The sequence below is a fragment of the Balaenoptera borealis genome, assembly GCF_965194805.1.
Source record: "Balaenoptera borealis genome assembly, chromosome: 11".
In the NCBI taxonomy this organism is placed as follows: Eukaryota; Metazoa; Chordata; class Mammalia; order Artiodactyla; family Balaenopteridae; genus Balaenoptera; species Balaenoptera borealis.
In genome coordinates this window covers 26,630,788-26,654,459 of record NC_138868.1, presented here as the reverse complement: position 1 = coordinate 26,654,459, position 23,672 = coordinate 26,630,788, and the positions used below count along the sequence as shown (strand labels likewise).

Below are 23,672 nucleotides of genomic sequence, written 5' to 3'. Positions count from 1 at the left end.
TATAGTTGAAAACTTCCCTAATATGGGAAAGGAAATAGTCAATCAAGTCCAGGAAGTGCAGAGAGTCCCATACAGGATAAATCCAAGGAGAAACACGCCAAGACACATATTAATCAAACTATCAAAAATTAAATACAAAGAGTATTAAATATTAAATATTAAATATGCTTTAATTAAATATTAAAAGCAGCAAGGGAAAAGCAACAAATAACATACAAGGGAATCCCCATAAGGTTAACAGCTGATCTTTCAGCAGAAACTCTGCAAGCCCGAAGGGAGTGGCAGGACATATGTAAAGTGATGAAGGGAAAAACCTACAACCAAGATTACTGTACCCAGCAAGGATCTCATTCAGATTAGACGGAGAAATTAAAACTTTTACAGACAAGCAAAAGCTAAGAGAATTCAGCACCACCAAACCAGCTTTACAACAAATGCTAAAGGAACTTCCCTAGGCAGGAAACACAAGAGAAGGAAAAGACCTACAATAACAAACCCAAAACAATTCAGAAAACGGTAACAGGAACATACATATCAATAATTACCTTAAATGTAAATGGATTAAATGCTCCAACCAAAAGACATAGCCTGGCTGAATGGATACAAAAACAAGACCCATATATCTGCTGTCTACAAGAGACCCACTTCAGACCTAGGGACCCATACAGACTGAAAGTGAGGGGATGGAAAAAGATACTCCATGCAAATGGAAATCAAAAGAAAGCTGGAGTAGCAATTCTCATATCAGACAAAATGGACTTTAAAATAAAGACTATTACAAGAGACAAGGAAGGACACTACATAATGATCAAGGGATCAATCCAAGAAGAAGATATAGCAATTGTAAATATTTATGCACCCAACATAGGAGTACCTCAATACATAAGGCAAATGCTAACAGCCATAAAAGGGGAAATCGACAGTAACACAACAATAGTAGGGGACTTTAACACCTCATTTTCACAAATGGACAGATCATCCAAAATGAAAATAAATAAAGAAACACAAGCTTTAAATGATACATTAAACAAGATGGACTTAATTGATATTTATAGGACATTCCATCCAAAAACAACAGAATACACTTTCTTCTCAAGTGTTCATGGAACATTCTCCAGGATAGATCATATCTTGGGTCACAAATCAAGCCTTGGTAAATTTAAGAAAATTGAAATCATATCAAGTATCTTTTCTGATCACAACGCTATGAGACTAGACATGAATTACAGGAAAAAATCTGTAAAAAATATAAACACATGGAGGCTAAACAACACACTACTAAATAACCAAGAGATCACTGAAGAAATCAAAGAGGAAATAAAAAAATACCTAGAAACAAATGACAATGAAAACATGACGACCCAAAACCTATGGGATGCAGAAAAAGCAGTTCTAAGAGGGAAGTTGATAGCAATACAATCCTACCTCAAGAAACAAACATCTCAAATAAACAACCAACCTTACACCTAAAGCAATTAGACAAAGAAGAACCCAAAAAACCCAAAGTTAGCAGAAGGAAAGAAATCATAAAGATCAGATCAGAAATAAATGAAAAAGAAATGAAGGAAACGATAGCAAAGATCAATAAAAGTAAAAGCTGGTTCTTTGAGAAGATAAACAAAATTGATAAACCATTAGCCAGACTCATCAAGAAAAAGAGGGAGAAGACTCAAATCAATAGAATTAGAAACGAAAAAGGAGAAGCAACAACTGACACTGAAGAAATACAAAGGATCATGAGAGATTACTACAAGCAACTCTATGCCAAGAAAATGGACAACCTGGAAGAAATGGACAAATTCTTAGAAAAGCACAACCTCCCGAGACTGAATCAGGAAGAAATAGAAAATATAAACAGACCAATCGCAAGCACTGAAATTGAGACTGTAATTAAAAATCTTCCAACAAACAAAATCTCAGGAACAGATGCCTTCACAAGTGAATTCTATCAAACATTTAGAGAAGAGCTAACACCTACCCTTCTCAAACTCTTCCAAAATACAGCAGAGGGAGGAACACTCCCAAACTCATTCTATGAGGCCACCATCACCTTGATACCAAAACCAGAAAAAGATGTCACAAAAAAAGAAAACTACAGGCCAATATCACTGATGAACATAGATGCAAAAATCCTCAACAAAATACTAGCAAACAGAATCCAACAGCACATTAAAAGGCTCATACACCATGATCAAGTGGGGTTTATCCCATGAATACAAGGATTCTTCAATATATGCAAATCAATCAATGTGATACACCATATTAACAAACTGACAGATAAAAACCATATGATCATCTTAATAGATGCAGAAAAAGCTTTCAACAAAATTCAACACCCATTTATGATAAAATCCCTCCAGAAAATAGGCATAGACGGAACTTACCTCAACATAATAAAGGCCATATATGACAAACCCACAGCCAACATTGTTCTCAATGGTGAAAAACTGAAACCATTTCCTCTAAGTTCAGGCACAAGACAAGGTTGTCCACTCTCACCACTATTATTCAACATAGTTTTGGAAGTTTAGCCACAGTAATCAGAGAAGAAAAAGAAATAAAAGGAATCCAAATCAGAAAGAAGTAAAGCTGTCACTGTTTGCAAATGACATGATACTATACGTAGAGAATCCTAAAGATGCTACCAAAAAACTACTAGAGCTAATCAATGAATTTGGTAAAGTAGCAGGATATAAAATTAATGCACAGAAATCTCTTGCATTCCTATACACTAATGATGAAAAATCTGAAAGAGAAATTAAGGAAACACTCTCATTTACCATTGCAGCAAAAAGAATAAAATACCTAGGAATAAACCTACCGAAGGAGACAAAAGACCTGTATGCAGAAAACTATAAGACACTGATGAAAGAAATTAAAGATGATACAAACAGATGGAGAAATATACCATGTTCTTGGATTGGAAGAATCAACATTGTGAAAATGACTATACTACCCAAAGCAATCTACAGATTCAATGCAATCCCTATCAAACTACCAATGGCATTTTTCACAGAACTAGAACAAAAAATTTCATTATTTGTATGGAAACACAAAAGACCCCGAGTAGCCAAAGCAATCTTGAGAAAGAAAAACGGAGCTGGAGGAATCAGGCTCCCTGACTTCAGACTATACTACAAAGCTACAGTAACCAAGACAGTATGGTACTGGCACAAAACAGAATATAGATCAATGGAACAGGAGAGAAAGTCCAGAGATAAACCCACGCATATATGGTCACCTTAACTTTGATAAAGGAGGCAAGAATATACAATGGAGAAAAGACAGCCTCTTCAATACGTGGTGCTGGGAAAACTGGACAGCTCCATGTAAAAGAATGAAATTAGAACACTCCCTAACACCATACACAAAAATAAACTCAAAATGGATTAAAGACCTAAATGTAAGGCCCGACACTATAAAACTCTTAGAGGAAAACACAGGCAGAAAACTCTAAGACATAAATCATCCTTTTTGACCCACCTCCAAGAGAAATGGAAATAAAAACAAAAATAAACAGATGGGACCTAATGAAACTTAAAAGCTTTTGTACAGCAAAGGAAAGCATAAACAAGACGAAAAGACAGCCCTCAGAATGGGAGAAAATATTTGCAAATGAAGCAACTGACAAAGGATTAATCTCCAAAATTTACAAGCAGCTCATGCAGCTCAATATCAAAAAAACAAACATCCCAATCCAAAAATGGGCAGAAGACCTAAATAGACATTTCTCCAAAGAAGATATACAGATTGCCAACAAACACATGAAAGAATGCTCGACATCACTAATGATTAGAGAAATGCAAATCAAAACTACAATGAGATATCACCTCACACCAGTCAGAATGGCCATCATCAAAAAATCTACAAACAATAAATGCTGGAGAGGGTGTGGAGAAAAGGGAACCCTCTGGCACTGTTGGTGGGAATGTAAATTGATACAGCTACTATGGAGAACAGTATGGAGGTTCCTTAAAAAACTAAAAATAGAACTACCATATGACCCAGCAATCCCACTACTGGGCATACACCCTGAGAAAACCATAATTCATAAAGAGTCATGTACCACAATGTTCACTGCAGTTCTATTTACAATAACCAGAATGAGGAAGTAACCTAAGCATCCATCGAAAGATGAATGGATAAAGAAGATGTGGCACATATATACAATGGAATATTACTCAGCCATAAAAAGAAACAGAATTGAGTTATTTGTAGTGAGGTGGATGGACCTAGAGTCTGTCATAAAGAGTGAAGTGAGTCAGAAAGAGAAAAACAAATACTGTATGCTAACACATATATATGGAATCTAAAAAAAAAAAGTGGCTCTGAAGAACCTAGGGGCAGGACAGGAATAAAGACGCAGATGTAGAGAATGGACTTGAGGACATGGGGAGGGGGAAGGGTAAGCTGGGACGCAGTGAGAGAGTGGTGTGGACATATATACACTACCAAATGTAAAATAGATAGCTAGTGGTAAGTAGCCGCATAGCACAGGGAGATCAGCGCGGTGCTTTGTGACCACCTAGAGGGGTGCGATAGGGAGGGTGGGAGGCAGATGCAAGAGGGAGGAGATATGAGGATATATGTATATGTATAGCTAATTCACTTTGTTATACAGCAGAAACTAACAAACCATTGTAAAGCAATTATACTCCAATAAAGATGTTAAAAATAATAATAATAATGGGGCCTATTCTGCAAAAGGCCATCCAGCAAGTCACTCAGAATTGCATGATAGATCCCCTCAAATGGGAACTCAACATAGAGGAACTTGCCCCACTGAGGAGTGGCAAATAGACTACTCAAATTCCCCGAGCCCCAGGAAATTTTAAATCCGTGTTAGTGTTTGTATCTTTTTCGGGATGGGTGAAAGCATATCCCACCTGGACAGAAAAAAATCTCTGAAGTAGTTAAAGCCCTCCTTATGGAAATCACTGCCTAATTTGGATCGTCTAACACCCTTCACAGTGACAATGGACTGGCTGCTGTCTCTAGCATAACCCAACAAGTGTCTAACGCACTGTGTATTGATTAGAAACTACGTTCATCCTGAGACCACAATCAACAGGAAAAGGTGAGAAAATGAATCATGCATTTAAAAAAAGAGCAAAGATGAATCATACATTTAAAAAAAGAGCAATGCTAAAGTATGTCAAGACTAACTTCACTTGGGATAAGGCCTTGCCAGTTGCCTGCTATGGATTAGAGTGGATTCCAGAAGCAAGCTTAAATTAAGCCCCTTTGAAATTTTGTGTGGCAGGCTTTTCCAGGTGTCTACCCAGGCAGGAGAATCCAGTGATGTTTTAAAAGGACCTACTACTGCTAATTATGTCAAAATTATAGCCACTATACCAACCTCTGTTTATAAGTGTGCTTCCAAAAGGTCTGCCTATCCACCTGAAGTACCCCTGGACCCTCCCTATTCAACCCAAAGACCTCATCCTCCTCAAAAGCTGGAAAGAGCAAGGACTTGACCATCAGTTGGCTGTGCAGTGGACAGGATGGGGCCATATGAGGTCTTGCTAACCACGCAGTTATGAGTGAAAGCAGCTGGGGTTAAGCCATGGATTCACCACACCCGTGAAGGCTGCACCCACAACGTCAAAGCACCAAGGAGAGTCTCTAAGCTAGAGAAAACTATAGTAGACAGTGGACTTGTGATCTGAAGATTTAAGATTTCTGTTCAAATAAAGATAAGTAATAAAAGCAAAAAATATATATAAATATATAAATAAATAAAATAAAATAAAGGCTTCATAATATTCCATCTATTTAGAGTTCTCAATTACTATACAGATTATCAATATGCAAGGACATAATTATGCAAAGTTATGGAAACATCTAAGAAAAGCATTTTGCAATTTTAACATGAAGATTCTCCTCTAGCTCATAAAGAACTATGCACTTTGAGAGCACTCAATGAATACCTATTTTGACTGCCTCTACTTTAGGACAATGCAAATATTTTTATAGAAGTCATGATTTCATCTTAATTTATAGGTACATATTATAATAACAGGGCAGTCTCTGAATATTTACAATTGTATGTATTTAATAGATGCTTAGTACTTTAACATTGTAATAAATATTTATAGTATTTATATTAATAACACTGTATTTTAAGATGGACAAATCAAAGTTTAGAGGAGACATGGGAGAGTATACCACAGACTCTATCCTAGTAATAATAAATGACCATGAGCATTATGTTATTAAAAAGTATATTATATTAATATATATCAATCATTTCCTGTCCCTACCTATACCCCCATCTAAAAGAAACTGCCAGGTTTTCTCTCAGTTTCCATGTTTTGGAGACATTCCATCCTTCCCTTAGAATTTGGACCAATTGCTCTTTCATTCTGCTACACTGATCAGGTAATCTCTGAAAATTTCCTTTTTTCTTCTGTGATGGGTCTCCTGTTTCCTAGATCCCATGATTTCCTCTTGGTTTACTCCCTTGTCTTGATAAAGCAACCTTTCTACTAGTTCTTGATAAAGGAGGCAGATGTGGTACATTTTTTGAGACCCTGCTTGTCTGAAAATATGTTTATTTTACCAATACTTAACAACTTCTTTGGCTAAATACCATACAATTCTGCTTTGGAACCTTTGAAGGCATGGTTCTATTATCTTCTACCTCCAGTGCTGCCAATGAAAAGTCTGAAGTCATTATGTTGCCATTCTCATTTTGGATCCTTCCTATGTGACCTACTTTTTTTTCTCCCACCGAAAGTTTTATAATCTTCTCTTTAAGTGTAGTATGAAATTTCATAATGATATGCATTGGGGTTAGGCAAAACAAACTCAGATCCTTCAGTTATGGGTTACTTTCTTGCATTATTTATTTGGTCATTTGCTCTCCTTCCATCTTCTCTGTTCTCTCTGAAACTCACCAGACTTCTTGAACTGACCCCTCATTTTCTTCCTTTCCTGTTTTCCATCTTCTTGTCTTTTGGTTCTACTTTCTCAGATCATCTCGATATTATCTTCCAACCTTTCCACTGTACTTTTTCATGTCTACTAATATATTTATTTTAAGGGTTCTCTTTTATTCTAGGAATGTTTCTTTTTTTAGACTCAATTACTGTTTTGTGGATTAATAAATACATTTCTCTTAACTGAGTATAATTTCTTAGCTTCTCCAAGTTTTTTTCATTACCCTGTTTGTTTTGTTTGTTTTTCACATTGGAGACTTTCTTCAAATATCCAGTGATCCTTAACTGCTTGTTCATATTTAACAATGAAATATTAAAAAGCTGGCTGAAAGCTTTGTCAACTACAAAGTTTTGTCACTATAGTGGTGGGCTTCACTGTGCACTGATCTGGCTGAGCTGTTTCATCGGGAGAGCTTAACTGCAGCAGCTATAGTCTCTTCTCTTGAGCAGGTTAGTTGCCCCATAATGGAATCTTTCATTCTGCTGCCTGGATGTTACAAGGTTAACTGTCCTCTTAAGGACTAGGCTGGGAGACTTCAGAATTCAGTATTTAGACTTCCCAAACTGTTTTCAATATGATACTCTTAGTACTGTGCTGGTAAATTGGGTCTCAAACAAAAATAAATAAATAAAGCCTGATTTGCAGCACTTGCCAATTTCATTAGTGTTAAAAACCCCACCATGGTCAACTCAAGCTACCACTCATTTAAACCAGCTTACAAAATGACAACAGCTCTAACAACTAGCTCTCCCTGGTACCAGTTGCCTCTAGCACTCTACTGAATCTCCCCAACCTCAGTTGCTCCTCAAACTCTCCAACATAATTCTCCAATCTTCTGCCAAACAGAAGACAGGGAGTGCCTATTTGTGCAGGGTAGGGGAAAGTATCTGGATATGCAACAGCTTCCTATATAGACCTTCTAGTTTTTGGCTTCAATTGTGCACCTTACTTCTAGAGGCACATGATGCTTGCAATTCCTGATTATTTCTGTATCTTCAACTTGGGTTTCTACTTTCTCTCATTTGCTAAGTAAATTACTAATTTTCCATATGGTTCCCACTTTTAAAACTTAATTTTTATTGTTTCTTCTCCCTATTTCCTCATCCTTGTGGATTTATTAATGTCATTTATTGCAGTTTCAGAAGGAAATACAAGGGAATGTATAGGTTCAATCCGATATGTTTAACCAGAAGCCCTGACCTAGCAATATCTGAACTTGCAAAGAGTCTGAATTTACTCATTGTTAATCATTCATTAGTTTAATAAGATTTAATGAGCTCCTACTATGTGGCAGATACTCTTTTGGGCTTTTATTAGTGAAAATGTTACTCTTTTTATGGAATTTACAGTCTACCAGGAAGTTATTCGCTATTATTTGCATCTGGATTAACAAGCCTGAAAACCCTCTCTGAAAAAATGTATATTGTGGAAAATCAAAATAAAACCACCTGTTAATGCTTTAATATACCAAAAATTAAGTAAATTATTCTGGTTAATACTATGTTAACACTATGACTATAGGAGCAAACTAAATAAATAAATTATTCTTCCTAACACTATGATAATAGCAGCATAACTATACTTTTATCTGGACTAAACTATGATTAAATCATAGTAGAAAATATTCTCTATCATGAGAATTTAGGTCTCTATGCTCCAAATTGTACTTAAAAAAAAAAAATAAGACAGATGATAGCATGATTGCAGAGCACTGAAAAACAGTAGGCCATTATGAAGAGTAATGATCCCTTTTAGTACAGGTGGAATTAGAATGCTCCTCGGGAAAACACTTGAGATATCTATGCAGCATAATCCTCAGCAACAGTTCAACATTAATATTTTGTTATACTATATATCAGCGGTTCTCCAACACCAGTCTGTAAACAAGTACTGATCCATGACAAAAATCTCACTAGTCCATGGCAAAAAATGTCAATATAAAGTCATCAAATGTGTTCTCTTGTAAAGGACTGTCCTTTATCTGATATTACATCCTTAATATACTTTTGGTGTTAAAACGTTATCTTTTATAAAATGAAAGTGATGATAGATGGTATTGTTTATTTTTTAATGCCCTTATCTGTTAAAAAGCTGACAATTCTATCCTGTTCTTGCCAATACTTTGTTTGAAATTTTACTATATGAAATCTAGTTTCTCCATGTACTATCAAGGCTCAGGCAATAATGGGGCTAGTAAAAGAGAGAGGCATTTGGATTATCTAAAATATTGGCAGTTACAGTTAAAAGATCCTGGACCATAGTTACCTTCATCATTAACTCAAAGAAACACATGACAACATATATTTATGACTACTGTAGGCCCTGTAGAATTCAACAATACATAAACATTGGATTTAGAGCCAATGAAGGGCAATTTGAAAGTTGTAGTCTTTGTATAACTGATGTAACAAGAATGGCAGTTCTCACAGATCTAGGAAGAAATATCTTAACAATGTAATGTTGTAGAAATAGTGCTGAAGTAGAATCAAGACAAATATTTAATTCTGGTTTTGCCACTAATTATAGGGCCTTGAACTACACTGCTTACATTTAGTGGATCTCTATTTCATCACAAAATGAAATGGCTGGACTGGCTAATCTCTAACATTTTGATCATCCTAAAAATCTACGCATCAACTCCTTTAAATGGATTGAAAGTTATCAGACAATCCTGATAACTGCTACTCATCAATAATTTGGATAAATTATATCATATGTTTCTTGAGAGAAGGTCCAACACCTTAGGGAAACAGTCCCAGTTGTGCATCTATAGGGTGGGTAGAAGAGGTGAAGGGGGAGATACTTCCTGATAACTGGACTTTAAGAGAAATTTTTTTAAACTAATCTTTTATTGGAGTAGGTGAAAGCATTAAAAGAAGGGAGAGATTTGGCTCTAGCATACCTTTTCCCTCTCCCTAGTACTGGGGGGCAGGCAAAAGAAAAGAGGAAGGCAAACCTCTCTTTACATGACTAGTTATAGAACATCAATGGTAAGAAGATAAGTGTTTCATTGCTCAGGTTAAGTTTGGTTTCATTCAATGATGATAGACTCAGCATAATTTCTGGGGCCGGGTGCCAGAAATTAAAGACACTTAGATACAAAACTTTTTCTTTTCTTCGTGGTTCCTCTCTCCCTCTCTCTTTCTCTCTCTCCCCCTCTCTTTTTTTCTTCCTATCCACCTACCATGGTGCTTTTTATTTTCTACTTAATGTTATGGTCCCCTGGGATACTCACAGGCCAAAGGCAGACCCTCACAGATGCCTAAGGGCCTCACCACATGACTCAGTACTGGGTTCTACCTCCTGCAAGCTGCTAGACCCATGTATTATGTCCTGGCTGAAGTTGGTGAAGTCAGTCTCTCCATCCCATGGGTCCTCTGCCCCAACCTATGGCAGGTGGGTAACCTCTAAAGGATTGCAACCGCCAGGCAGGGATGCAACTCAGTACCTGGACTGGGGACTCACTCCCTGCCAAGGCACCTACCTAATGTGCCGGGGCATTGCCAACCTGGGACAGAGGATGCTGCAGGGCACATGTACTCAGCTCAGACCCTCCCTGCTACATCTAGGCCTCCACCTGTGTTAAAGGGCAACAAAAGAACACAGGCTTCTACCCACCAGTGTGACCCAGTCGACTCACAGCAGTGGCAAGACAGGAGCAGGGAGGCTAAGGCTGTGCCAGGCCGAGGGCACCAAAGGGTAGAAGAGTCAGCAGCCAAGAATGGTTCCTGGTAGCCAGTAGGAGGCAGGAGAACGCCGGAGCTGAGGCTTCAAGCCCCAGTGCATGCTCCATTTTCTCATCAGACTTAATTTACAAAACATATATTCAAATATAAAAATTTAAAAAGGGGCTTCCCTGGTGGTGCAGTGGTTAAGAATCTGCCTGCTGATTCAGGGGACATGGGTTTGAGCCCTGGTCCGGGAAGATACCACATGCTGTGGAGCAACTAAGCCTGTGCACCACAACTACTGAGCCTGCGCTCTAGAGCCCGCGAGCCACAACTACTGAGCCCACGTGCCACAACTACTGAAACCCACGCACCTAGAGCCCGTGCTCCGTAACAAGAGAAGCCACCGCAATGAGGAGCCCGCACACCGCAACGAAGAGTAGCCCCCATTTGCCGCAACTAGAGAAAGCCCGCGTGCAGCAACGAAGACCCAACACAGCCAAAAATAAATTAAATAAATAAATAAAATTTTAAAAAAATGTTAAGACAGTGACCACAGAATATTAAAACTGAAACTCAAGGCTCCTCTGGGCTTTATGCAACTGTACTGGTTACATTCCCATGAAGCTGGCCCAGGCCTCTGCTGAGAGTGGTCTTTTTGTGGGAGGTGAATGTACTTTTCTTGGGAAATGTTCAGCTTCACCCTTCATTACCAAGAATCCCTTCAGAGGCGCACAAATATTTTCCACTGGCCACCCCAGTGGAACATGTCCCCAACGCCTTCTCTTGAGTTGGACATCCCATCACTTGGCAGTTCCTGCTCTTCCACTAACCTCCACATACCTTCACGTGGAGCCAAGGAACCACCATGTTCTCAATTCTGCACGCTTCCAGGGCCATATAGCATTAGAACAAGCACAATACACACTTCAAGCTCCACTGGAACAGATTACTCCAAAAACTTTCCTCCTTGAAATTTCTAGACTAGCACTGGGCATCAGTCTATATGTTCTTGGTATACACTTCCACACTTCAAGAAACATAGGCCAAGTTCTCCCACATGAACTTATCACATTTTACTGGCAACACCACAGTGGACCTTCAGGTTTCAATAGCATCTCAAGCATCCATCTAAAAAACAAGATGGCAGTTTCCCCTTTTTGTACCCCAATTTTTACACGATTTTCCTGTAGACTCCTTCACTTAGATTCATGAGGGGAAGTGCATCTCCCTCTACTAGGGATGTAAGAGAAAAATCTCTCTTAATGAACCTTCACTCCCAAAACATCAGTGGCCATAACTTCTTCCCCTCCACAATCATTTTCGTATACATACTGGGAAGAGGATGATGGGGTGATTGTTATGGTAATAGGGCCAGTTCTATCATGTTCCTGTGAAGAGGGAGCTGCCCTCCCTCCATTTCTGTGAGGTCACGGATTCCTCTCCTAGAATGTGGTGACACTTGTCACCTTTTATTTTCAGTTTTGGATCTTGGCCACAATTCTAAGACACAGAAAAAAAAACACAAACCCATCCAATCTGCTACAAAATTAAATCAGTTACTTGATAAAACTGAACATTTAACTAGCAACTTAAATGTTAAAATAAAACATGCTCGGGGCTTCCCTGGTGGCGCAGTGGTTGAGAATCTGCCTGCCAATGCAGGGGACACGGGTTCGAGCCCTGGTCTGGGAAGATCCCACATGCCGCGGAGCAACTGGGCCCGTGAGCCACAACTACTGAGCCTGAGCGTCTGGAGCCTGTGCTCCGCAACAAGAGAGGCCGCGATAGTGAGAGGCCCGCGCACCGCGATGAAGAGTGGCCCCCACTCGCCGCAACTGGAGAAAGCCCTCACACAGAAACAAAGACCCAACACAGCCAAAAATAAAAATAATAAATAAATAATAAATTTAAAAAACTTTTTTAAAAATAAAAAAATAAAAAAATAAAACATGCTCATAAATTTTACCTCAAAAAGCAAACAAAAGATCTGTCAAGTACTGAACTCTATTTAATGATGCTCATGATGTAATATGCTAAGGGTGAAGTGTATGGATGACTGCAATTTACTTTGAAATGCATATAATAAAAAAGGGGTGGAGAAACATATGATAAAGCAAATAGGTAAAATATTAATTGTAGAATCTAGGAGGTAGGTATATGATTATTTGTGATACAATTCTCTCAACGTTCCTGTATGTTCAAAAATTTTCATTAAAAAATGCTGGGGGCGCTTCCCTGGTGGCGCAGTGATTGAGAATCTGCCTGCCAATGCAGGGGACACGGGTTCGAGCCCTGGTGTGGGAAGATCCCACGTGCCACGGGGCAGCTGGGCCCGTAAGCCACAATTACTGAGCCTGCGCATCTGGAGCCTGTGCTCTGCAACAAGAGAGGCCGCAATAGTGAGAGGCCCGCGCACCGCGATGAAGAGTGGCCCCCGCTTGCCGCAACTAGAGAAAGCCCTCGCACAGAAACGAAGACCCAACACAGCCATAAATAAATAAATAAACAAATACTTTAAAAAAAATGCTGGGGAAAAAATAAACAAATAAAATAAAATAAATGTTCATTACTTTGGACATTGATAACAAGCTGATGAAGGAGGCCAATATTTTACCCTTAAAATTCAAAATGATCTCAGATAAAGTTGGACAGACGAATGCAACTAAACAGGTAAAACTCATTAGATGAAAACATACTAATATATATATATAAAATCAGGATATGTATATATATCCTGATTATTTTCTTTTAGCACCTTCAATTCTTCTTCCATTTTAGTATTAGCTTGAGTCTGTTGCTGAAGTAACTGCTGCAATTGTTGGAAAGAAATGATGATGCCCTATAAAAAAGTATAAATATGACATATTAATTGAAAGTTTTAAGGCAGTAGGTATGTTTCTAAACTCATTCTTAAAAATATATTTTCTAGTTTCTTAACTTATTATCTTTACAGTTTAATTTCAATGCCATAATAAACAATGTACTGAAATAAACTAATGGTATATTTTATTAATTTAATATTTAACATAATTTGTATTACATGATTTCTTACAAAGTATTATTTCCAAGAGTTCCTCAAATAATTAACAAAGTTTTTGAAATGGACCACGAATTCTGTGACACTACTGAAAAATGTAAAGAATTCAAAACTAAAACTTTTGTTGGTTTTCCCCCCAAATGGTAAACATTATCACTACTAAAATATATCACTGCTGGTGGGCTAGGATGGCATGGCATGCATTCAGAATCAAACAGAGGAAAAGCAGAAGAGAAAAAAAAGAAGCAGGAGAAATTTTCTTTCACATATCTTTTTTTAGAATAGAATAAGTATAAATATCAAATAAATGCCAATGAGAGTATAATGTCCTGCAAATGCATGCTCTAAGCATACACACATTTCAATAATTATCTGCTAGTGGTCCAAACTAAGGAAAAAACTAATTTATTTTTATTCTTTTTATCTTATTTATTTATAAAATATTTTAATGTAATTTTTTTCCAGCTTTATTGAGATATAATTGCCATATAACGTGTAAGCTTATGGTGTACAACGTGATGATTTGATACACATATTTATTGTGATATAATTAACACAATAAGGTTAAAATCTCTATCACCACACATAATCACCAAGTTTTTTGTATGTGGTGAGAACATTTAAGACTCTCCGTATAAAATAAGTAAGCTACAAGGATATATTGTACAGCACAGGGAATATAGTCAATATTTTATAATAACTTTAAATGGAGTATAATCTATAACAATTTTGAATCACTATGTTGTACACTTGAAACTAATATAACATTGTAAATCGACTACACCTCAACTAACTAAATAAATACTTTTAAAATAATATGTTTTCGGAGTCTCATAAAAAAAAAATCTACTCTCTTAGCAACTCTCAAATATATGATACAGTATTGTTAACTAAAGTCATCATGCTGTACATTCCATCCCCAGAACTAACTCATCTTACAACTGGAAGTTTGTACCTTTTGATGAACATCTCCCCATTTCTCCTCTGATTTATTTTTTAATGGGAGTATAGGTGAGACCTGGTTAAAAAAGGTACACATGTATCTATTCAATACACACCAACCGAGTGCTTACTATGTGCTAGGAATTGACCTAGGCATGATTCCATTTGTTACTTAACTTAGTTTATTTCCCACATTGTATTTGGTTTTTAAAATATTTACTGGCTTCCAAATTATCTTATGATTGCTTGCCTGTTTTTCTTCTTGAATATGGGTAATCTCTTCATTAATCTTCTTATTTAATTCCAATTCCTAAAAAATGTGAATAATTTTAAAGTTATGATACAAAATTCAGCAAATTATACATTCAATCCAGTGCTTAACAAATTTGGGAGTGTGATGACCTATTATTACTCCAGAGAACCAATATTTGTTTACTGTTGAAGCAGTGACTCTAGTGAACTGAAGGTGGTGTTAGATACCCAGTACAGGCTGGTGCAAACTTATAAACTTTAATGTTAGAAACTACAGAATTTCTCACCTCCAAAAGCTTTCCTGAGGATATCATTATATCAGAAGATTACCTGATACCATATTAAAGTGAAAATAAAGTGGTTATAGCTAAATTTTATTATCCTAAAGTTTTGTTGATAATGCCAAAAATTATCTAGCAATTTTTTAAAAATTTGTAAAATCTTTACTATGTATATTAACTCTACAAAGAAGGAACGTTTTTGTATTATAATCTTCTTGTTTATATATCTCAAATTTTCATAAATTTTACAAAAATGTTCATTTTATAAACATGAACATATTTAATTAAATACCATTTTGAGTCTTTCTTGAAGTTCTTGAAATTTTTGTTCTTTAATTGTTAAATTGATGTTTTCTTCTCCCATCTTATGTTGTTGACATGTGACCTTGGTCTTTATCAAGTCTGAGGTTACTTTTTTAAGTTCCTTAACATAAGAAACATCAAACAGAGAATTCAGTACACATGTTTCATCAAAGCAAGGCACTTTTCTGACAGTTTTAAAGTTCATTTTAAACCTATCACTATAATTTACTATATTTCATATATTAAGATACTACTACTTGCCCATCAAGGTCCTTTTTCCCTAGTTTCCTTGCAAGATAATTAGCCAATGCTATTTGTAGTTACGGAATAGGCAAACGCAATGACACAAAGATAGAATGCATGATCTTTGTTCTTAAAAATAATACACTAACTAAATGAACTAACCAACCAGAAGCAGGGTGTTTTCACTGATGACTTATTCAACAAAAATCTTTTAAGATAAAAACATGATATAAAAGATTATCAATTCCCAAGTTATTAGCAGCTAATAAGAAAAATTTATGTAAGAAATAATTATAACGTGATGAGTGCTATAATACAGGAAGGGATGTATAGAAATATAAAGAATGAAACAGTTTGGTTGAGGGCATCAAGAAGGCATTACACAGGAAAGTGGTATTTGAACTGAGTCTCTAAAGATAAATTTTTGAAGAGGACAAAAAAATGAGTAGATATTCCAGGCAAAAAGATTCAGAAAGGTACAGAAACATGAAAGAGCATATTTTTCAGGGAAACAGAACTAATATGATATGGTTGGAGCTAATTTGTTATGGGTAAGGGGGAGGAGTAGAGTACTGGTAGTTGTGACTAGAAGTTTGGCAAAATTCAAATATTGAAAGATTTGTAGGCCAAGCTAAAGAGTTTTAATTTTATCCTATAGACAATGAGGAATTAACCACTGAAGGATTTTGAATAAGAGAATGACATAACAAGATTCGCATTTTAGAAAAATAACTCTGGCATCATTGTAGAGGATAGACTTGAAGGGGATACAAAAGAAGTCTTCACTGTGAAGTTTTATGTCCACTGAGTTTAACAGATACATCCAAACACATTTAAATCCCGAAACACCAGCTTCTGAATGGTGTGTACTTCATTGTACTGCTGTTTTGTGTATAGACTATATTAAATACTCAAGGATGTGATTTTCACATTCCTGATTACACAGCACCTGAACTCCCTTTGAATTTTGAAGGCCCACTAGAGAAGCCGGAAATGCCAAATACTAGCTTTATAAGCATGACACCAGGCTCTGCTAATCAGAAGCACCTGTCTTGGATATTGGATCAGGAACTAGTAACACAAGAAAAAGAACTGCTGCAAACCTTTCTGTTGGTACATAGCAGGGGCTGTGCTAGTAACTTCAACCTTCCATGGACAACAGTGATACTGCTGTAGCAGTAGCAGTATCTACTATGGTCAACAGTGATGGTACAAGCTGCAGTGTACAACAACTTAGTAGTGGAAGTTGGTTATATACCTTCTTTTGTTTATGACAGTTTTCCAAGTCTGAGATGCAAATTCCTTTGCTGAAAAAAATCATCTTACAATTAAGAATCTTGATTAATACACTTCAATTTTTAAAAGGTTGTATTTAAGAACCGAAGTTGGTTCATTAGTGTGGTGAGATTACAGGAAATTTTTATTTTCTTCATTTTGCTGTTAGGTGTTTTCTCTTTTTTTCTAAAACAAACACATATTTCTCATGTATCAGTTTTAAAATAGTATGTAAAGCTATGGAAACAGGTGCAGTCACTTAGTTATTAGTTAGAAGAAAGATGATGACAAATGACTGAGTCTTAAAGAACTCCAAGATTCATAGATTAAAGAAGCTGCTAATACAGAAGGCTGAGAAATACAGTCAACTGAGGCAGAAAGAAAACCAAGAGAATGTGGTATCAAGGAAGCTGAAAAAGGAACGGCAGAAAACAGGGCTGTCAATACCTCCAGAGTTCTACATGTTATAACCTCAGCCACCTAGAGGGAAACTTGCCTGATTGATTACCTTTTAACCCCTAGTCCAAAATCCAGGAGAATGGATTCACTGGTCTTAGTTCACATATTCCCTTTAGATATGTGCACTACATAAAATGACTGCTAAAGTAACCACGTGGGTTAAGAGATACGGCTTTATTCTCAGAAAAGCAGGCAGACAAAATAATGTACAAAGAGAACAATCAGCATGTACTGAATAATGAAAGAAGTTTGAATGAAGGAGGTAGGCGTTGAAGAATGAGTAGTATACTGGATATCCTTCATTTGTCGCTCCTGATTCACCCTCCACTTTCTCTGTGGCCGGTGTGGCATCTGTGGATATAGCAAGCAAGTTCCCTTCCCTCTGGCTTGTGGGGTTCAATCTCTGGGAGGCATCAGTAAATCAGTATGCTGGGAAGAGAGAGAGATGGAGGTGTTTCCCCAGCTCCCTCCCTACATGACAACAAATTGGCAATAGCTCTGTACCTTTACCAAAGGTCACAGCTTCTGAACTGTAGCTTTCTTCTACAGCTTCACCTATAGCTCCCTCCAGGTTCCAGTATCTGCTTCCTTCCCTTGCCACCATCAGGTCTACCTTCTATCCCTTGTTGGTTTCCCTTAACTCTGCCTACAACTCTGTAAATAGCTCTTTCATCAAACTTTTCTCAATTTCCCATACCAATGTGCCATCTGTTTCCTGCCTCAATCCTGTTTAATACAAGTAAGTTGAGAGAAGGCATTTCAAGTTGGGGCAGGGAATATGGAGGAGAGAAAAGGTAAAAAGACAGGGAAAATTAAGAATTATGATAATGGCAACAAAGATTTTGGATTAAACAGAATGGAAGATGCTTATTAGGAAGTAGTAGGAAACAATGTTGAAGATGTAAAATGGGACCAGACCATGGAAGTTCTGGAAAGCCAATTAAAAAAGTTTGGGACTAAATCAACATGTTGTACACCTTAAGCTTAAACAGTGTTATATGTCAATTATATCTCAATAAAGCTGGAAAAAAAAGTTTTGGACTTGATTTGGTAGACAAAGGAGAACTATTCAATTTATCATTCCTTCTACTACATATGCTAAGTATCTAGCATGTGTCAGGCACGTAGAAGCAATAATATTAAACTAGTAACTTAGTAAAGTTAGTCCAGCAAAAAGAGTGAATAAAAACTGGAGAACAGAACACTGGCTACGAGGCTATTTTATTAATCCAGGCATGAGATGATGAATGTCTAAACCATTGAGAAATGGATAATGAAAAATATGAGACATTCTAAAGGAAGATATAATTGAATAGACAAAGGAAATGAAGGAAAAAAGATGATTTCAAAGCGTTTAGATGAAGCTAGAAGAAATAAGAGACCATGAAATGTGAAACAGAGATGCATGAAAATGGAAAGGAAACGAAAAATCTGCTTCACTGATGAAATAGATGAAAAATCTATTAAAGACAAGAAATAAGAGAGGGACAATATTCTGAGATTGACTCTTAAGAAAGCCAAAAAGCACAAATCACTAAGCCTAAGCCATAGGCTGTTACTGTTCTAAAAAAAATCGTTCATTCATTATTTTTCAAATTATAAAAGGTTACATATGATGAATTCCCTCAAATGAAGTTTCAAGGTATCAGTGATGGTTCACCGTCATAGGGAGCAAGATGATTTCCTTTGAAAGGAGAGTTGTATGATTTTTTTTTTTTTTTTGGCAGGGGGAAGAGGAAGGATGGGGAGAATAAAGAATCAATCCAATGGGTGATCCTGAAGTTACAGTAAGTCATAAAAGGCGATGACCTGCAGGCAGTTGAAAATACAGAACTGGAGATTAAAAGAAATGTGAGGCTAGAAATATAGATATGAAGTCATCTGTATGAAGTGAATGATGGAATTAAGGAGGATGAGCTAATTGAAAAAAAGAATATGAAGAAAAGAAAGAGACGTTATGATACAGCTTTGGAGGAATCGGAAAAAAAAAAGATAATCTGCGAACCGGAGGAATTTATTTGTACCCAAAGACCCTTAAAAAGTGAACTATCACACAGATGTTCAAAATTAATACATTTTATATTTTAAACATCATTTTGTACAAAATACAATATTCTGTAATGAAAAGCATGAATTGTCAGTATAAGTTAGGATGCTTTGGTTATAACTATCAGAAAGCCATACTTAAACCATTAAATAATAATGAAATATATTCTGTAGCAAGAGGTAATTTAGGTATTCCACAGCAACTGTCTCTTCCTGGAACTCTTATTAAAGAGTAAGAAAAATTTTCTTTGAACCACCTCCTGCTAGCCAGAATTAGATCACATGCTAATTCCTGAACCAAATACTGGCATAAGGAATGGAGATGATATTAATTGGCTTAGAGACAGACTGATCATATGAGGTGCACTAGATGTTGAGGAATTATCACAATATCCACTACATGAAGAATTTCAACTAACATTATAAAATTTATAGGTTGTTTAGAATATTACTGACTACAAATAGTATACAGTACAAAGTGAGGATAAATGGAGACTTTTTTACAAGATGCTTGACTTTGAATAATTCAACTAACTGTTGGATCCAGTTAACGGTTTTTAAATTGTGCTCTGAGAAGTCCTAGAGGTTCCATGGAGCCCCTCCACAGCTGCTGATAGAGAAGAAAGAGCCAACTTGTATGGCTCCAGTGTTCCTAAAACTCTCCCTTCAAGCACAAGTAGCTCTACTTTGTTTTAATACTGAGCTTCCACATCTTTAACAGAAGGTTCTACAACTCAAAGAAAGATAAAAACCAGTAGATCAGATGATCCTTATGATTCCATGAAATTTAGAGAGGACCTGAAGAAGACAAATAGTTGGCAGAGAACTAGTCATTGTAGAAATAGAATATAATTCAAGCATGAAGGGGGAAAAAGCAATTAATGAGTTGGAAGAAATTTCAGACTTTCCTATCTGATAAAAAATTTATCAGATGAGGCAATGTTTTAGTTGTCTTGAAAGCCTATGCATATAACCCACCTATAGTTATGGTGCAGAAAAACTGCACCATCAAAATTTGCCTTAATTTTAACCTAATTTCACTTGCAAGTAACAATAATCCCATAAATTTCTATGCATGTTAAACTTTCTGAAGTGCTTTTCCACATATTATTTTATATTTCTTACACATATATAAAATAGGAAAGGCAGATATCATTAAATTCATATTGCAAATGAGAATATAAGGAGAAAAGCAACACTAGTATCATCTAAGTTATGTACCTCCTTCAGATGACTATAGTTGAAAGGTTTAGTTTTAGAGAAAAAAGGTAAAGTATGAGTTAAAATTAACAGAATAAATGAGAAATATTATGCAGGGAATTATGTGTAGGCAGGAATAGGCCAATGGACTGGGTGAAGTAATGGAGACTAAAAGACTAGAGGTCAATCTAAGAACAGAGTGGGGTGTGTAAATGGTACAGGTGATAGAAAAGGATGCTCTGGTTGGAGAAGGAGAAGGGCTGAATGACAGAGCCCAAAGGAAGCAGTATTTAATGATGAGTTTCAAGGTAATGGAAATACTAGTCTAGATACGCAGAGTCAAGGTCTATGGGGACCTAGTAGTTTAGGAGGATGAATATTAGCAACTTCCCCTTTTAATAAACATATGTTTTCTAATGGTGAATGAAGCAGAGAAGAAACTTATGCGGATGAATTGCTTATACTGTTACTGTTACCAGTAGAATGGTTAAGATCACAGGTTCTGGAGCCAAATTTGTTTGGGTTCCAAACCTCACTCTATTTTCCTTGTTGTGTAACTTTAGGTAACTTACTTAAATGCATTCTGCCTCAAGTTCCTCATCTGTAAAATGGAGATATAATTTTTTTTAAAACTAACAAAGTGCCTGGCATGTAATAATCTATGCAACAAGTATTTGTTGAGCATCTACTATGTTCTAGGCATTGTTACCTGTTATTACTACTAAGGTGAATTCAAGGGATTCTATGATTATTTTCTCTACTTTTAGAATAAAGTGGTCTGAAGTCGTAATGGTGTTATGAATAACTAAGTATTCTTTATTTAAAGAATTAAGATTCATTATTTCATAACTGATTACAATAAGAGTTTTTTTTGTAGACTATGAACTCCTCAAGGAAAAGAACCACGTTTCATACTTATCCCATAGCACCTTAATACAGTCAGGGATCTAAGAAGAACTAAAAATTTTAATGAACATAAGAAGAAAAGAGTGATGAACATGATATTTAAAAAATGTGACATCTTTGCCTAAAATAAGATTTGATGAAATCAAAGTTGATTTATTCAGGATAAAGCAAATGGCAATAAAAATACTTGGTGACAGCAGTCAATGTCAGCCAAATAAGACTATTGTTAATGACACGATAGTTCATAGTCAATTTGTAAAATTGTATAGAAAGTGGTAGGTGTTATAGTGCTAAATATATTGTATAGCATATAGGAAAGTACAGTGCTGGGGGTTTAATCACTGACTGAACCAGATGGCTTCCTCTGATCAAGGTAACAACCACAACCCTGTAGACCACCATGTTACAAATAGATGGTCCTCATTTAAATGTGAACAGACCACTACAGTTTTCTTACCGATAATAAAAAAATAAAGCTTAGTAGGTGGTGAGTCATTAACATTATACTAACTTTAAAAGAACAGCATATTTTGGGGCTAGAACCTTGACTTGTCTTAATCAACAGCCCTAAACTTGTGAGATTAAAATGGGTTAATTCTGCATTACAAATTCAGATCCAAGAATATTCTAGAAAACAACAATTACAGACATAAGACAATATAATAAAACATTCTAGTTCATAAGCCATATGGTCATTGACTCAACAAACTTTCTGAATAAAAGAATTTATTGATCTTATTATATCCACCCTGGATAAACATTCAAAAACAGGATGATAGTTAAATTGACTATGCACACTGAAGGATACAAGAATAAAGACAGTCATTTCAGCAATTAATTTAAGTTTTTAAAAATTTAGGAGATTAGTTTAAAGGAAAAATATCTGTTGGAGTACCTCAAAGTTTTAATCTCAACTCAGATTTTCAGGATGTTTGACTAATATTTATGTTACTTGTTATTTAGTCAAACACCACCTGAGTAATAAAAAATCTTTTATGCTAAACTGATTTTTTTAAAAGACACCAATGATATTAGGTTTAAAATAATGTACATCTTTCTTTGCTTTGCACATGGTGTTCTAAAACCTTGCTTTCAAGCTGCTTTTTTGTGCACTAAACTGGTAATTTTTAAAAGAAAACTTGCAACAATTTTTCTGAATTTTAAATTTTTTTATATTGGGTTTTCCTGGAGCAAGATACACCTGTATAAAGTAAACAACTTAGAAATTAGTTAGATGGCTTGTTTTTTTTTGTTTTTTTTTAAATTTTATTTATTTTATTTATTTATTTTTGCCTGCATTTGGTCTTCGTTGTTGTGCACAGGCTTCCTCTAGTTGCGGCGAGTGGGGGTTACTCTTCACTGTGGTGCACGGGCTTCTCACTGAAATGGCCTCTCTTGTTGCAGAGCACGGGCTCTAGGCACACAGGCTTCAGTAGTTGAGGCACGCAGGCTCAGTAGTTGTGGGTGCAGGCTCTAGAGTGCAGGCTCAGTAGTTGCGGCGCATGGGCTCAGTTGCTCCACGGCATGTGGGATCTTCCCGGACCAGGGCTCGAACCCATGTCCCCCCCATTGGCAGACAGATTCTTAACCACTGTGCCACCAGGGAAGCCCAGATGGCTTGTTTTAAAATAGTAATCTGTTCTAGATTCACTCCTAAGATACAATGTCCTATTGATAAAAATATAATTAAACTGAGGTGTATGGCTAAAACTTAAAGTAGCTTACAATTCTCTGAATTAAAAAAAGGATTGGTTTTCTAAAAGTTTTTCTTCTGTTTAGGTTACAAAGTGCAACAAATGTCTTATGTCTTTCTGTCAATACATTTTTCCACAACTGAAAGCATGGAGCTGTTGTAATCAGCTAAGTTTTATAGAAGATACTCTAAAATACATCAATTCCTATTACAATAACTGTTATGAAACAACAGGGAAGTGGGAAGGGAGTGGCAAGGGGCAAAAACCCAGTATGTGGCTGACAAAAGTAAAAACTAATCATTTCTTATGTCTTTCTTTTTCTCTTATATATTATGTAATCTTAAGAGCATATTAAGTTAAAAGCAGAGACCTTCACAAAATGATTTTCGACTGAAAATATGTTTTTGATTTTATAGCTCTT

The 23,672-nt window shown here is 36.2% G+C and overlaps 1 protein-coding gene across 2 annotated transcripts in view; it reads right to left on the bottom strand.

Annotated features, from left to right (window-relative positions):
- The window catches only part of CCDC73 (coiled-coil domain containing 73), a 106,423-nt gene that overhangs the window by 27,610 nt on the left and 55,141 nt on the right, over window positions 1-23,672 (bottom strand). For both annotated transcript variants that reach the window (XM_082343695.1, XM_082343694.1), the window contains exons 9-11: window positions 15,418-15,549; window positions 14,843-14,902; window positions 13,369-13,452 (exon numbers count right to left, since the gene is read on the bottom strand). In XM_082343695.1, coding sequence (XP_082199821.1) covers window positions 13,369-13,452; window positions 14,843-14,902; window positions 15,418-15,549 — 276 coding nt within the window. The remainder of the gene's footprint in view (window positions 1-13,368; window positions 13,453-14,842; window positions 14,903-15,417; window positions 15,550-23,672) is intronic.